Consider the following 14,028-nt stretch of genomic DNA (forward strand, 5'->3'; position numbering starts at 1 on the left):
GGGCAACTTCACTTGCTTTTAATTAGCCAGTCATATGCACAGTTTGTGATGACAAACATCTTCGAGATTTTTTAACACCAGAAGGTCTTCTCCACAGTGCTTCTAGACCTCAGTGGCTTGCAGTTTATAATACACTGGAGATTTTGTCTATTGTTTTCCTGTTCTTTAGCATATTTTTATTCTTACCAAGCAGGAGTTTGGGTTTAGGGGTGTTCTGTCTCAGGGTTCACAATAAAAATAACTTGTCGAGTTGTGCTCTGGGCATATGCATCTTTAAAGGAAGTTTATCCTTGTTGTCAGAGCATCCATTTTGCTAATGGGCTTTGAATTGAAGGTGGTACTAATTGCAAGTGAAATTGTGTTGTGGTTCTGTGGAATTTTAAATGTAATCCATTAATTTTTCTTTTTCAAGTGCTGTCTGGTTTAGTAGTCTAGTTGTTGTGTGTTGGGTTTGTTCCTGGCTACTGTTTGCTAGCATAAACTTCCCAGGGTCATTTAGGCCACAGTTATTTTTTTCTGAATTTTCTTCTAATTCTTCCTAGCACTTTTATCAGAGATACCATTTGTGTCTCCTTAAATGCAGATTTTAAAGTCTAGCTTCAATTACATGTATGAATCCACTCAGTGAAAAAAACAGAATTTTAGTGCTGGAGTGCTGTGAAGTAGATATGAGAATGAAAATACTGGCATTTCTAATGCTAGATGGAGGCTTTCAAAGATGATTAACACCTTTGAGATTTCTTAATACCAGAAGGTATTTGGACGGTATGACTAAAGATTTAATAGCAAATTGATATACCAATGTAGTGATATGAAATACTTGGATAAACTGCAGGGCTAAGAGACCCCTGTGTGCTATCAGCACGCTTCCCTCTCCCATGGCAGGTGAAACACAGCCAGCTCCTCTGGAGCTTCCATCTGCTGTCAGAAGCCCCTGTTCATGGAGCCTTCCTCTTGTAGATGCTGTACATTGCACTTCATGCATGGCTCTATGCATTGTGCAGGAAAAGACTTCGTTCAGCTGAAGCAAAATTACTTTTGAAAAGGTTAAAGTTGTTTGGTTGTTGGCTTTTTTTTTATAAAAAGTCTCAGAGTTTGAAGGCTAGGAGGTGAAGCTTGAGTTCACCATCTTACAAGCCCTCAGCATGGGCTGGAGCTGCCCAAGGTGCCCAAGCTCCCTCCTCAGTGTCTCTCACTGGCATCATGGGGCCAAATGTGCTGCTTCCTAGGCTTGTGCAAAACTTCATGCTTATGCATCTCTAAGTGGATTTGCACCATAATAAATTTTCCCATCCCTTCAGTACTGTACAACATGAAATTAATTTGCAGATGGGGAAATATTAGATCTTTGGCTTCTATGCTGGAAAAAAGGAGGAGCCTTCCGTTTGCTCTCTAATGCGCATTTCACTACAGCTTTAAAGTGGGAAATGAATCCATTATATAGATTGTTAAAAGTCACATTCCAGCTTTTACTGATAGCACTAAATTAACCAAGTTTTGCCATACTAGAAAGAGCAGCCCATCCTGCAGGACGGAAGGGGATGTTGATGTGTAGTCACACTGGAGCACAGTGGCTGATCTCTGTGCACTGTGTGCGTTTGTTTGTCTGGGGCTTGGGTGCAGGGAGCCTGCACAGACCTGGAGTTATTTAATGTATCTCAGACCTCTCCTGCACCCCTCTGACTTTGTTTAAAGCAGGGCTTGCACTCTACTGCCTCACAAGGTTGGTGTGAAGATAAAGCAGTCATTTTCGTGGCATCCTAGAGCCTCTGCTGCAGTGTGTGAGCTGAAGGATGAGCAGAGCTTGGATAGGAGAGAGGAAATGACTGTTCTCAAAAACTTTGCTTTTTTTGTGAAGTAAAACATTTCATTTCAGACAGTAGCTCCATTTTAATTCAATTTTATGTTCTGTTTTCACCGAATCATTAAATTCAGAAAAAAGTTTTTCTAATGTATTTGCACAGTGCTCTAAATCAATCTCTCAAAAAAAAAAGCAGATTTAGTCAAGCCACCAGTTGAATTGTATGTCTGTGACATTAGGCAACTTCACTTGCTTTTAATTAGCTATTCATATACAAAAAACACTAATGAACACTTCCCTAAAATTTCAGAGTATATCAATATATTTATGCAGGATATTCTCCAGAGAAGTGAAATCCTTTCCCTCCACTGACTCCTGAAGTCAGTAGGCCTCATTATATTTTAGATGAGGAAAATTACCTTTGCCCAGTATCTGACTTAAAATGCAAATATTTTTATGCAGTTTTTTTTCTAAAATGGAGAAAAGAAATGGTGACTGCTAGTCAGATTCTTTCTTCCGTGCTCTGTTTTACTACTCGTGCCATTCAGATTAAAATGGCACTCACTCACATTGCCAATCCTCAATTTAAACTATTGAGGATACAATAGAAATAGAATAGAGGGGATAGAAAGCTGTTCCTCAGTTCAAATGCGATTGAAAGTGTGGAGTCCAGCCTTGTACCATTCTTTAGTACAAGGGATTAATGGCAGGTGTATTGGAGGGATTAAGGTCTGTTCCTCTGTCTTCCATGGCTTGTATCAAGGTAAGAAGCAATAGCTACTAGCAGAAAGTGTAAAGGAGATAGAACCACTTGTGTCTACAGCCAGTCCCAGTAAAATGGAGAGTTACAGCCTGGGAGATACTGAAATCTATTTGAAGCTTGCAAAACAAGAGTGTTAATTGTAAGTAAAGCACTGTGGTGCAGGAGTTCCTTTGTGAAGAGTGTAGCTGTTGAGGTGACCCTAGTGCCATATGCCAGACATGGGCACACCATCCCCTCCTGCTCTGCAGGCACCCTGTGTCTTGAAGTCAGAAGGACATCTGTGTTTACCTTGAATACCTTTTGTGTCAGTGTTACAGACTGAACCTTTCTATATTGTGTGAAAATTCCTGACTATATTTGTTCATTGCCCAAAATTACTGGTTTGTTCTGCAAGTGGTTTGACGCTAGCATACCAGTTCACTTGGAGGAGACAGGAGAATCAGACTCTTTATTTTCAGAGAGAAATACATAAGCCCAGAGCTGCTACCAGTGTGATTGTCCTGGTTTTTCTACCACATGCTTGGCTGCTGCTGTTGTGAAGATAAATTTGAAGGGAAGGAAGGCTGGACTCCATGCAGGTGCACATTGCTCTCCCTCGGTGTGCTGTGCAGTGTGCCTGCCGGTCAGTGCGACAGTGTGTGCACAGGCTTCGCTCTGGCAGTCCCTTGGGTGGGGTGGTCATTTCATTCTTACTCTTTAGACCAAACAAAACCCTGCTTCTAAAACAAGATGAAGTAGTTAAATATGTTATGAACCCAGAACATGAGATCATATGCTGCAGTTCTTCTCTCTGTGGGGAAAGGCACAGGAAGAAGAGATACTATGCAGAAAAAAAAGAAAAAGAAAAAAAAAAAAAAACAAAAAAAAAAAAAAAAAAAAAAAAAAAAAAAAAAAAAAAAACAACAAAAAAACAAACAAACCAGAAAAGCAGATGCAGATTGCTGCTGGGCTGGTTTAGCCCTGAAAGCTGACTTGCAATACCATTTTTAGTAATTTTCTAATAACGATAATGGAAGTACTCTTGAATAGCTCTTGATGACCTATTTGCTGCTCAGAGTCCTTTGAGGTGAGGAGGCCCTTTGGGTCACAATCACATAATGAATGATCACTGTGGATTTAGACCAATTTAGAGGTACACAGTCTGCTGTGTTTTGGACTACTCTTTAAGTAAAAGCTTTTGCCATCTAGCGGGAGGAATAGAGAACTAGTATTTCAAATAAACTAGGAACTCAGTTATACTGGTTCTTTACTGTGAGGGTGAGAGCACTGGAACAGGCTGCCCAGACAGGTTGTGGAGTCTGCTTCTCTGGAAGCAGATATTCTAAACCCACCTGGATGCAATCCTGTGTAACCTGCTCTAGGTGTTCCTGCTTTAGCAGGGGGATTGGACAACCCCAACCATTCTGTAATTCTGTGGTATGCAAAAGTATTTATAAGCAGTAGATCACTAGCTAGAACAGTAGCAAATTATTCTGACTGCTTTGAAAATTAGTTGGTAGAAATCTTCTAAGGTATTGGTGCACTTTGTTCAGACACTGTCTCATTTAAGTTGGTGGAAAGGGGATTCATTTATATGCTGCCCTCACCTGTTTGGGACTCTTTTCTTTCCACCCCACATGGTACCTGCTTATTTTTTCCTGGATCTTAGGTTGGCCAATGTGCTTTGAATTCTGTCGTGGCTTGTTTCCTCCCACCAGTGAGATGGGGAAGAGAACTGGAAGAGCAAAAATGAGATGAAGTCATGACTCATGGTAAAGAAAGTGAAGAAAGAAATAATCATGTATAAAAAGTGATGCAAACACTAGCACTAGCAGGCCAATGCCTAGCCTGTCTGCTTGAGGCTGAGAACAGCGGTGATCTCGGGCCTGTGCAAGCACTGCTTAGCAATATCTAAACCACTGGTGTGTTTCCAGCACTTGTTTTGGTTACAAATAAAATGTGCAGTACCTTACAGGCTGCTAAGAAAAAAATTAGACCAATTCCATCCAGACCTAATAGATCTTAGTTGCCTAGCTCTCCTAATGTCTGTCAGCACCCTAATAAAGAGATTGATCTCTTGTCACACAGTAACGTTTGTGGAAGAGCTGTAGGATTTATCTCCAGTACAGCACTTTTCAGGTAGCAATTCATCAGCTTTCACTCAAGCTGACATGATCCTTCCTACATGTCTATAATTTGATGTTTTCACCACTGCTTCACCTGGCTAAACAGCCACCCTCCTCCAGTGGGATAGAGGCTAACTTCTTCCTGGTCCATCTGTTGCCACATCAGCTCTCTTGACTCAGCAATTCAGGTCACCTCCAAGTCTTTCTTCCTTACTTTACCAGACTCTGTTTGTTTTGTTGATAGATGTTTTTGGTTGGTGAACAGGCTAGTCCTCTTGTGTTTACCTATTTTTTGCCCATTTTCCAAGAAGGAACAGACCTTTTATCACAGTTTTACTGCGGTACTTTTTCCTGCTGCTGCTGTTTATATCAACTGTAAACACCAGCTGTGGTGCTGGCTTCTCACAGCTTCACCTCTGCCCCTCAGACTGTCCTGCCCCTGAGCAGGCAACTTGGAGAGTCCCAAAATTCTCCCATTTGAGCAGGACAGCTATTATCATCCATTGCCCTCATCCACAGCTGTCATCAGCAGTTCTTCAGAGCCCCTCTGCTGAAGTCACTTGCCCTTGTTTTCTTTGGTAATTGTGCTAGTATTGTGGTCCTTATACCAGCAGCTTGGGCTCTGGTCATTGAAAGGGAAAATAAGCCAAGACAACAAAACAAGTGGGTTTAGTTGTGGTCTCTGGATTTTTTTTCCTGGATGTTGACAAATCTGCTTTCCTCTCCTTTCCTTTAGATTAGTCATCTCTGCTTGAATGCTTCTTCTGCTTGTAGTAACTCATTTATACAGCCAAAGATCACATCTCATGAAGAAGAAAAATAGTACAGACAATTCATTCCAAACTTCCTTAGGTTTTTTACGAAGTCAGTCTTTTCTGATTATGGCTGATTTTACAGTTGATCAAAACAGCAAATCATTTTGGCACAGATAGAGTTTGGTTACATGTATGCCTGTAAATCCCACGTTTCAGCATGTTTTCCTGGAAAGTGTTAGAGAATCTTCCTCTCCCCAAGTGCATGTGACTGGTGGCTGGTTGAGCAATTCGGCAAGGAGGATGACAGGGTTGCCATGACAACCAGTTCCATGCTGTGAGCAAAGATGGTGACAAATGACCAGCTTCTGGCTGGTTATCACTCCTCATTGAGTAACGTTCCCCAAATTAGGCAGATGTGTCTGATTTACAATTATTTGAGCAGTTGACTTGTATTTTTGCTACATTAATTGCTGAGATAGCATTCATGCTTCTTGCAGTGATGCTTAGGTGAGGCTGCTCGCTGACTGGCCATCATTGATGTGAATCATGTGAGTATGTGAAGCTGTTGATTTTGCTGTAGTGCATAAAAAGTGACAAGTTATCTTTGGAGACTTCATTAAAACCAAACAATTTAAACTTGCACATTGAACCCACTGCAGGAAATAGATGGGGTAAAAACGTACATGACCTATGTTCTTTCTATTGTACTATTGAATGAAGAGTGCTCCTTGAATTTTGCTTGCCCTCAGTCATTAATAGAAAGTCTTCTTCTCCCTTCAGTGCCTGACATGTTCATCAGTGTATGTATTGGGTGGGGGGAATATGCTTCCCTTAGGATGAAATCCTGGATCTGCTGAAGTCATTGGCATCCCTTCAAAAGGACTTAAGTTTCTTGTGGCCTTCTTTTCCTTTAGTTTTGCTTTTATTTAGATGCAGAAGACTGCAGTAAAACATTTTCGTTTCAAGATTTTGGTACTTCAGGAAAAAAAATCCAATACTTTCTCCCACCTCTTTCCTTTTATTAAAAACTTTTTATCCTCCTATCTTCCCACTTCCTTTTTGTGCTTCCCCTTGGTTGCTCAGAGGGACAGCATCTGTAATACACATGTGGTATGGTGGGCCAGCTCTTCATCATGCTTCAGCCCAGCTATGGAGACACATCAGATATGAAGTTAGTGGTTTCCCATTGGTGGCCAAACACTAGGACAACATGTTGGATGCTGTTGCTGGCCCATGCTCTGCAATTTTTGACATAGAAAGCTTTGATGCAGATCTCTTATTACAAACAAGGTGCTTTTCAGTTTGAATTCTTCATTTATATTGTGCATCCACTACTGGAAAGTGAGCAATGGGAGAGCCAGAGATTCAGAAGTGACTTTACAGATTTATTATTGGCCAGATTATTTTTTTTTTTACATTTGGAAAACACTGAAAGTGTTCCTATTTGTACCAGCATGCTTCCAGCCTGGACAATGAACACTCCTTTTCCGTTAATTTTTTTACTGTGGAAGTATAAAAACTGGCAATCACTCTCAATCAAATCCGGTGTTGGGATGGTGTCCCTTTTCTTCAGAGGATCTTAACAGAAGAAAAATTGTTTCAAAATCATCGTAAGAATTGAGGTAGCTAAGCTAGAAATACAAAACTAAAAAGAGATATCTCATCTTTATCTCTGTACAGTGTGGGTATTTTATTACTTAACCTATTTAGATAGTGTAGATCAGGTGTTTGCCAGTATTGTTGAGCCTTGCAGACAAGCAGTCTCACTTGGGCATTCTGCTCCCACATAGTGAAATAAGCCCTCTTTAAGCTAGAAAGACTGACTGAAAATCTAGTGATTACACTAACTCCAGCAGAGCTGCATTTGCATTAGCCAGAGGCTGTGCACTCACGTCTGCTGCAGTGCTTCCAAGGAGACAAAATGAGATCCTTCTGTTGAAACAAATCTCTGGAAGAGCAAAGCATGTGTTCTTTGAATGATGCAATGATACCTCTCAGATTTCCCTGAATATATTTTCTGTCATAGTATGACTCTATCTTGCTGCTGTCTCCCAATTTTCAAAAAATGTGGTTTTAGCACGTGAAATAATAATAGTTAAAATTGCCCTGTGGCATAGGAGCTGTTACTGTACTGCACCTCTCAGGAACAGAACTTGCATCACTCTGATAACTCTGTACAACATTTTTACAGTCTCTCTTTTGAAGTCATGTATGCTGCCAAACGCAAGCCCTTTAGGGGCTGCATTTCCTCTTACTCAAGAGTACTCTTTTTGTCCATAAATTAGTGTCCTAGGTATGCTGATTAGTGGGATTTGTTTTCACCTGAAGAAGAGATGCCTGTGCAAAATACAGGCCTGTTTTTCCACGTAAAACTCCCAGTTCAATACAAAATTTATTGTGTTAGACATGTTGCCTTATTTAAAAGTATTTTCTTCAGGAAGGAAGTTTGCTTGGCCTTCAGTAAACCAAGTACCCTCATGCACAAGAACCTGAATAGAGAGGCACTAACTCTCTGTCCCCACATCTTGCTTATCATCACCACCAAGTTCTCTTGGAAGTGGAGATAACACCTAGCTGCTGTGCAACAAAAATTACACATTTTGAAATGTCATGCCATTTAATGGGGTCTTCCAAATTCAGACAGAAATTATTTTATTACCTGTAATTCCACATTCAAACAGAGTAAAGCCACTGATGTCCTGATATCTTGTAACAGGTCTATGATGCCTCAAGCACATTTGTCTGTCTTGTTAGATTTTGTATGTTGATGTTTACTTTGTTGTCTTTCTTTGTGGTGGTAGCTCTAGTGGTGCTGCATTACCTTTGACCTGCACACCGGGTGCTCTCATCTGTTCGAGCAGTCAGTGCACTAAGGAGGCTTTCCAGCTCATGCTAGTAGGAAACAGCCTGTGAAAAGGTTATCCCAAGTCTACCAGTCTGCAGCATGACCTGGAACACACATAGGTTTGGTTTGTTTGTTTTCAAGCAGGTTTGCGTAGCAAACATGAGGCTTGGTGTTTCAGGATGAGCAATGCCCTCTGGTGCTGTCCTGACCAGACATGTTTATCAGATGGTGTGAGGCCAGTCCCTTTGCCTGAGGAGCACCTGCTCACAGACAGAAATCAGTCATTTGGTGTGGGAAATGCTGCTCTTTGGAAGTCCTGAGTTATGTTAATTGAAAATTAATCTAATTCCTGTTTTATTTCTCAACGTATGAAAACATGTTTTGGTGTATTTATTTTTGCTAATGGATAAATTCTCAAAATAAATTAGTATTACTCAGCTAGGTGGTATTTTCTTATCCCAGATATTTTACATTATTTGTTTGTTCAGATATGAGATAATTTCTAGTCTTGTAACTAATTGTTGCAGAAATGTTCTTTGTTTAAGTTGCTGGGTTAAAAATTTTATTTCTGCTGTGAGTTTTGTCTACTTTTACTTCAAAGTAATTGCTGTTTAGGTCTTTCTGGTACCGCATGTCATTGCAACAGTAAGTAACAGTATGTTGGTTCCTCTGCACCTTTGGTTGATTAGTTTGAAATTAACAGTTTAATGCAACCATAGCTTAACACTTTGCTGACTGTATGTTTGAGTAGCTGTGCATACATCCGTATGTATGCATAGCAAAGACAGAAGCTGTGCCTAAACTTTAAACTTAAACAGGACTTGCAGATGTTGCACACATACTTCATTGTGATGTCTAGATATTTGATCACATTACTTCTTGCATGATGTGACTCAAATTGTGGAAAGTATTTTGCGTTTATTTGCCATTTGTGTAGTTGAAAAGACTGCAGTTGATTTATTCAGTTGGGAAACAGAAGTGGGAAAGGTTGAAGATGAATAGGCTTTAAAACATATAACTCCTTGGAGTCAGGAACTATGTGCTTGAATGCTATAGGGACCACAACAGGAGACATTTAAAAGCAAATGTTTAGAATACTTGTGAACTTCTGGAACTGATTATGGAAATGTTGCTGATTTCGGATTTGGGCCATAGGTGAGGTTTTTTATTACATTTGAGTGTAATGGTATTGTCTAGCATTTCTTCTGCAGAACTTGCTTAGATTACTCCTCAAATGGTGAATTAGTAATTTAATAACTTTTTACTTGCACTATGGGGGAGAAATTGTCTGGTTTGTACCTTGGAGTGTAAGAGTTATTTCAAGTTATCATGACATTTGTGTGTCTGTGTGTATGTGCAAAAATTTGGGTAGCAGAAATGAGAGAGACTCAGAAAAAAAAACAACCATAATAAAACACCTAGTAGAAGGGTTGAAGGATAGACTAAAAATTAGTTAATTCCAAAAAGGGATTTAGAACAGCAGTATAACAAGAGGTTATTTATCTATTGTGTTACATTGAGCCTCCATAATTTGATCTGTTTTTCTGGTGTTCATTTGCACAGGAACTGTAAAACAGCAATACCAGGTGTGCAGACCCATGGAAGAACTGTTTGTGTCTTTGTGTGATTTTTTTTTTTTTTTCCCTGTTCTCAGCAGATATATGGAGTGATCATTCATTTCAGACAGACCCAGACTTACCACCTGGTTGGAAAAAAATAAATGACATTGCTGGGATCTACTACTGGCACATACCAACAGGAACAACTCAATGGCAGCGTCCTGTGTCCATCCCAACAGATCTTCAGGGCTCACGAAAAGGATCACTTGGTTCCATTACTCCATCTCCTACTCCAGAAACTGAGGTAACCTGCTGTGTCTTCTTGTGGGCTACATACTGTAAGGAAAATTGAAATAACCTTTTGAACTTTCAGGTTTAGCTGATAGCTAAGCTGGCCTGATAATGTCCCAAAGTGTAGCTACTTTTTGATAATACCTCGTAAGTATCTATTCTCTATATTCATTTTATAATGGTGGTGCCTGATGAAGCACCCTAAACTTTGGGTGTTTAGGATGCAATCAGACATGTCTCTGATAAATTACACGCAGTGCCTGATGAGTGTGAAACTTTGGCAGTTCTGAAGCATTGCTGCAGTATATGGATACAGGATACATACAACTTTTGCACATGATAGAAGACTTGGCTGGACTCTTTGTTTGCATCTTCTGTTTGGCTCATTTGGTAGGAGTATCACAAAAGATATGAGTCTTCATTTGAGACACTAGTTCCTTTACAGGGTAGTTTCTGTTGAATAAACATGATGTGTTCTCAAGTGTTCAGTCTCTGTACAACCTGCCAGTACCAAATATCTATCAGTGTTGCAATCAGGCTTTAGCTAGAAGCAGAGAGATACACTCTGTCCTCCACATGTGCTGAAAGAGGAGTACGCGGTACTGCCTTTTAAAATAGTGCTTTCAGGCACAATCCTGAAAGCACTATTTTAAAAGCACAGGTTTGTTTGTCATGTAAGTAGAAAAATAAAATCAATTCTCATAAAGAAGTGTATGCTTCAAAAAATACACTTTGTTTTAGTGTGCAGGGAAGGCTTCTTCTGAGAAGACTTCCATTAATACATGGAATTAGTATTAAATATAATATAAGGTTGGTTTTAAATTATTTGTATACAGAATTTTCAGAAAAATATCCACAGCTCTGTCAAGGGTAGTCTTTGTACTGGCTCTGAATTTTGGATCAGGCAATCCCTAGGGGTTTGGCTTTTTGGTTTTTAATTAATTTAGAGAGAACATTTTTTTTTATTTTGTTCATATATGCATCAAACTAACTTACATGAAAGTTAAGAGGAGTTAAGGACATTCAAGTATGTATTATGGTCTTGACACTAAAACTTTTATTCTGTATAGGCTTAAATACCTATGATCTTGTTTATTGTTTTAGAAAAGTTGCTCCCACATGTTCATAAATGCTACTCATAAGGTCTGCAAACTTGACCACAACATTTCAGTTATGGTTTACATCTGTCAAGCTCTCATACTGTGCACCAAGCATGCTGGAAATAATTTCTGAGAGGATTCTTGGAGAAAGAACTGTAACTGTTACAATTCTGGTAGAAAACAAGAAAAAAACCTCAAAAATGCTGAATGTAAAGGGCTGCACAAGCTTCTAGTATAAATCCCTGTAATGTACATGTGAAGAATATAACTTTATTATTATTATTATTTTTCTAACTCTAGAATGTAGAGAATGGGATCTTAATTAGTAAATTATAGATGGTTTTCACAAAACCCAGAAATCAGTATGGCTGGTAAACTGCAGAGGAAAGAAACCGTATTTTCATTTTAAATATTTTTCTATTTAGAGTGTCTTTACAGTTAAAATTTCTGACCTGTTTGTAATGTATTACATGTATTTTTAACCTTTCATGGTTGTTTCCTTTAAATGAAATATAGTTTGTGATTATGAATAATAATCATTAATTCTCAACAACATCACAAGAGTACAAAATGTATAGATTTTGATACAGTATAGGTGTATTAAGTAGGACATACACGTGTGTGAGTACATAGTAGGTTCACCTAAGTTTTGATATGGCATTTGTAATTCAGCAAGGAATTTGTTCCGGCAGAGACTTATGCATAGACAGCATATGGCAGCACCAAGATCATGTACTGTGCTGTAAAAAGTGATACAGAAATAAGCACATCCCCAAAATTCATATTAGTATAATATAGTGTAATTATTTCAATTGTAGATATAGGCAATTGCTTTTTGTCAATTTCTGCATTCATTGATCAGCATCTTAGGGTTATTGAAGCAGTACTGGCTTTTTGACTCAGTGGTCATTAAGACAGCATTCCAATACAGTACCAGCAGACTTAAAGTACTGGAGCTCAAAATAAGAGCATGAATTGGGCTCAGGATTTTGTCCACTTCCAAGTACTGAAACAGCTACAGAGGCTTCAGGCATAGCTGGAGTTACAGTGGGAACTGTTAGAAGTCTTGCATTTCTGGAAACCACAGATGCCAAACTTTATTAAAAGGAAGTGGAGGAAGAATCCTTTGTGATTCAGCTGGTCCTGAACAGAACCCCAGTGCAGGGCAGTAAGAGAGAAATAGGTCATAGTGTGTGTTTAAGAGATAGGAGTAATGAAATAATTTGACAGTGTCAGCTATTATGAATTTTTGGTTTCTAGTCTCTCTGCAGTTGGTGCATGCCAGCAGTGTATCATCTCCACGTCACTGGCAGGCAATATTTGTTTCAATTCCTGTTCACTGCACTGCTGCATATCCAAGTGCTCCTCCTTTCCCTCCCTGGAAAGAGTATTACAGGTGTCTGCGATAAGGTCAGCCTGACACTTCACAGAAGATTGGGAAATCAGTCTAGACTAGGGGCTCCCAAATGCTTTATCCCAGCACTACCACTGACAGCATCACTTGTGGTGGAGAGCTTTCCCCTCCAAGCTGGACCCATGTGTGAGCTGTGAGCTGCTGGTTCCCTCATTGCTGCTGGAAGCCTGTGCTTCAAGAGAATGTGTTTTGAGAGGGCTGGTTTAGCTCATTCCCCCATGCTGGATTTGTATTGCTTCATTCTGAAAAGGCTGCGAGATAGGTTTTAGGCAGATAAAAGAGTATAATCTAGGATTGAAGACTGGCATGGGTAGTATTTGATATCTGAACCAATTGGCTTCTGTGAGTCCATAAAAATACTTTTATTTAAGTCACATTTGTCTGTAAAGCGTCATGTGCCAGTCTTGGAATGAGTTTTTTTGGGCTCTTTCAGGCTATGAGTTTGTCAAAGAAACATTTAGGAACACTGTTTTTCCCACCCCCTTGAGTAACACCTTTTTACCCTTTGTCTTGTTTCCTCCTTTTTTTTCCTTCATTTTATTTTGTGTGCCTGTCTCTTAAATAATGTAATATACAGAAGCTTTGCTTCGTTTGGTAGAATGTGGCTCACAGCTGAGGGCAGTCAACAAAGAACAGATCAATTCAGCCATTTTTATGTTGTAGCTTACTCTGGATATTTAGCATAAAGAAAAACAATTATTACTGTTGAACAGAGAATTTTTAAAAAACAGCAGGGAGGAATGATGCTGTCATGCATAGAAATGGAATAATGTTTTAAAAGAAAAATAATGTGAAAATGTCTTACTTTTACATGAAGGCAAGGCAATTTTTCTTTCACAAGATAATCAGAAAATTTCAATCCAAAGCAATTATGGGTTAAGCATTATGCAAAAATCCTGCTGATTTAACAAAAATAATAGTAAATGCTAAATACGAATAACCTGTAACATTCCTTCCCTTCCTTCCTCTCAAAAGCATGAAAATGTATTTTGGTTTTGCACAGCTGTTTAAATTTGACTTCGTTTTAGATCCCTCTTTTCTCTTGTGTGTTGTCAAATTACTTCCATTTTGAATCCTTGTCTTTTGTAACATTCTTTTCCAAATTTTAGAAATTTTGCTGTCTCTTTCCCATTTCTTGTGCAGAGAAAAAGCTGTAGTGCTTAAGTTTCAATAAGAGCTTCTTTGAGATCATAGGAGAATTTGGTGATGGCAATTGTGTCTTCTTATAGCCTAACTCATCCCAGGTCTTGAACAGCTCTGGAGGTTCTTCTGTAGGTAACATAACCACTGGCAGCTAGTAATTAAAGAGAAGGGGCTTGGGAGGAAAAGGTAACAGCTCAATTAATTCAAAGGCACATTAGGAAAGGGTTACTCCTGGGAGCTGTTTCTCATAAA

The 14,028-nt window shown here is 39.2% G+C and overlaps 1 protein-coding gene across 7 annotated transcripts in view; it reads left to right on the forward strand.

Moving 5' to 3' along the window:
• APBB2 (amyloid beta precursor protein binding family B member 2) overlaps positions 1 to 14,028 on the forward strand; it is a 166,931-nt gene that overhangs the window by 92,789 nt on the left and 60,114 nt on the right. For 5 of the 7 annotated variants that reach the window (XM_041402727.1, XM_041402731.1, XM_041402726.1 and 2 more), the window contains one exon: positions 9,924 to 10,132. In XM_041402727.1, the coding sequence (XP_041258661.1) occupies positions 9,924 to 10,132 (209 nt within the window). The remainder of the gene's footprint in view (positions 1 to 9,923; positions 10,133 to 14,028) is intronic. The other 2 variants (XM_041402732.1, XM_041402730.1) reach the window with 1 other exon arrangement.

Source organism: Onychostruthus taczanowskii, unplaced genomic scaffold (assembly GCF_017590055.1).
Source record: "Onychostruthus taczanowskii isolate IOZ18803 unplaced genomic scaffold, ASM1759005v1 scaffold2, whole genome shotgun sequence".
NCBI classification, from domain to species: Eukaryota; Metazoa; Chordata; class Aves; order Passeriformes; family Passeridae; genus Onychostruthus; species Onychostruthus taczanowskii.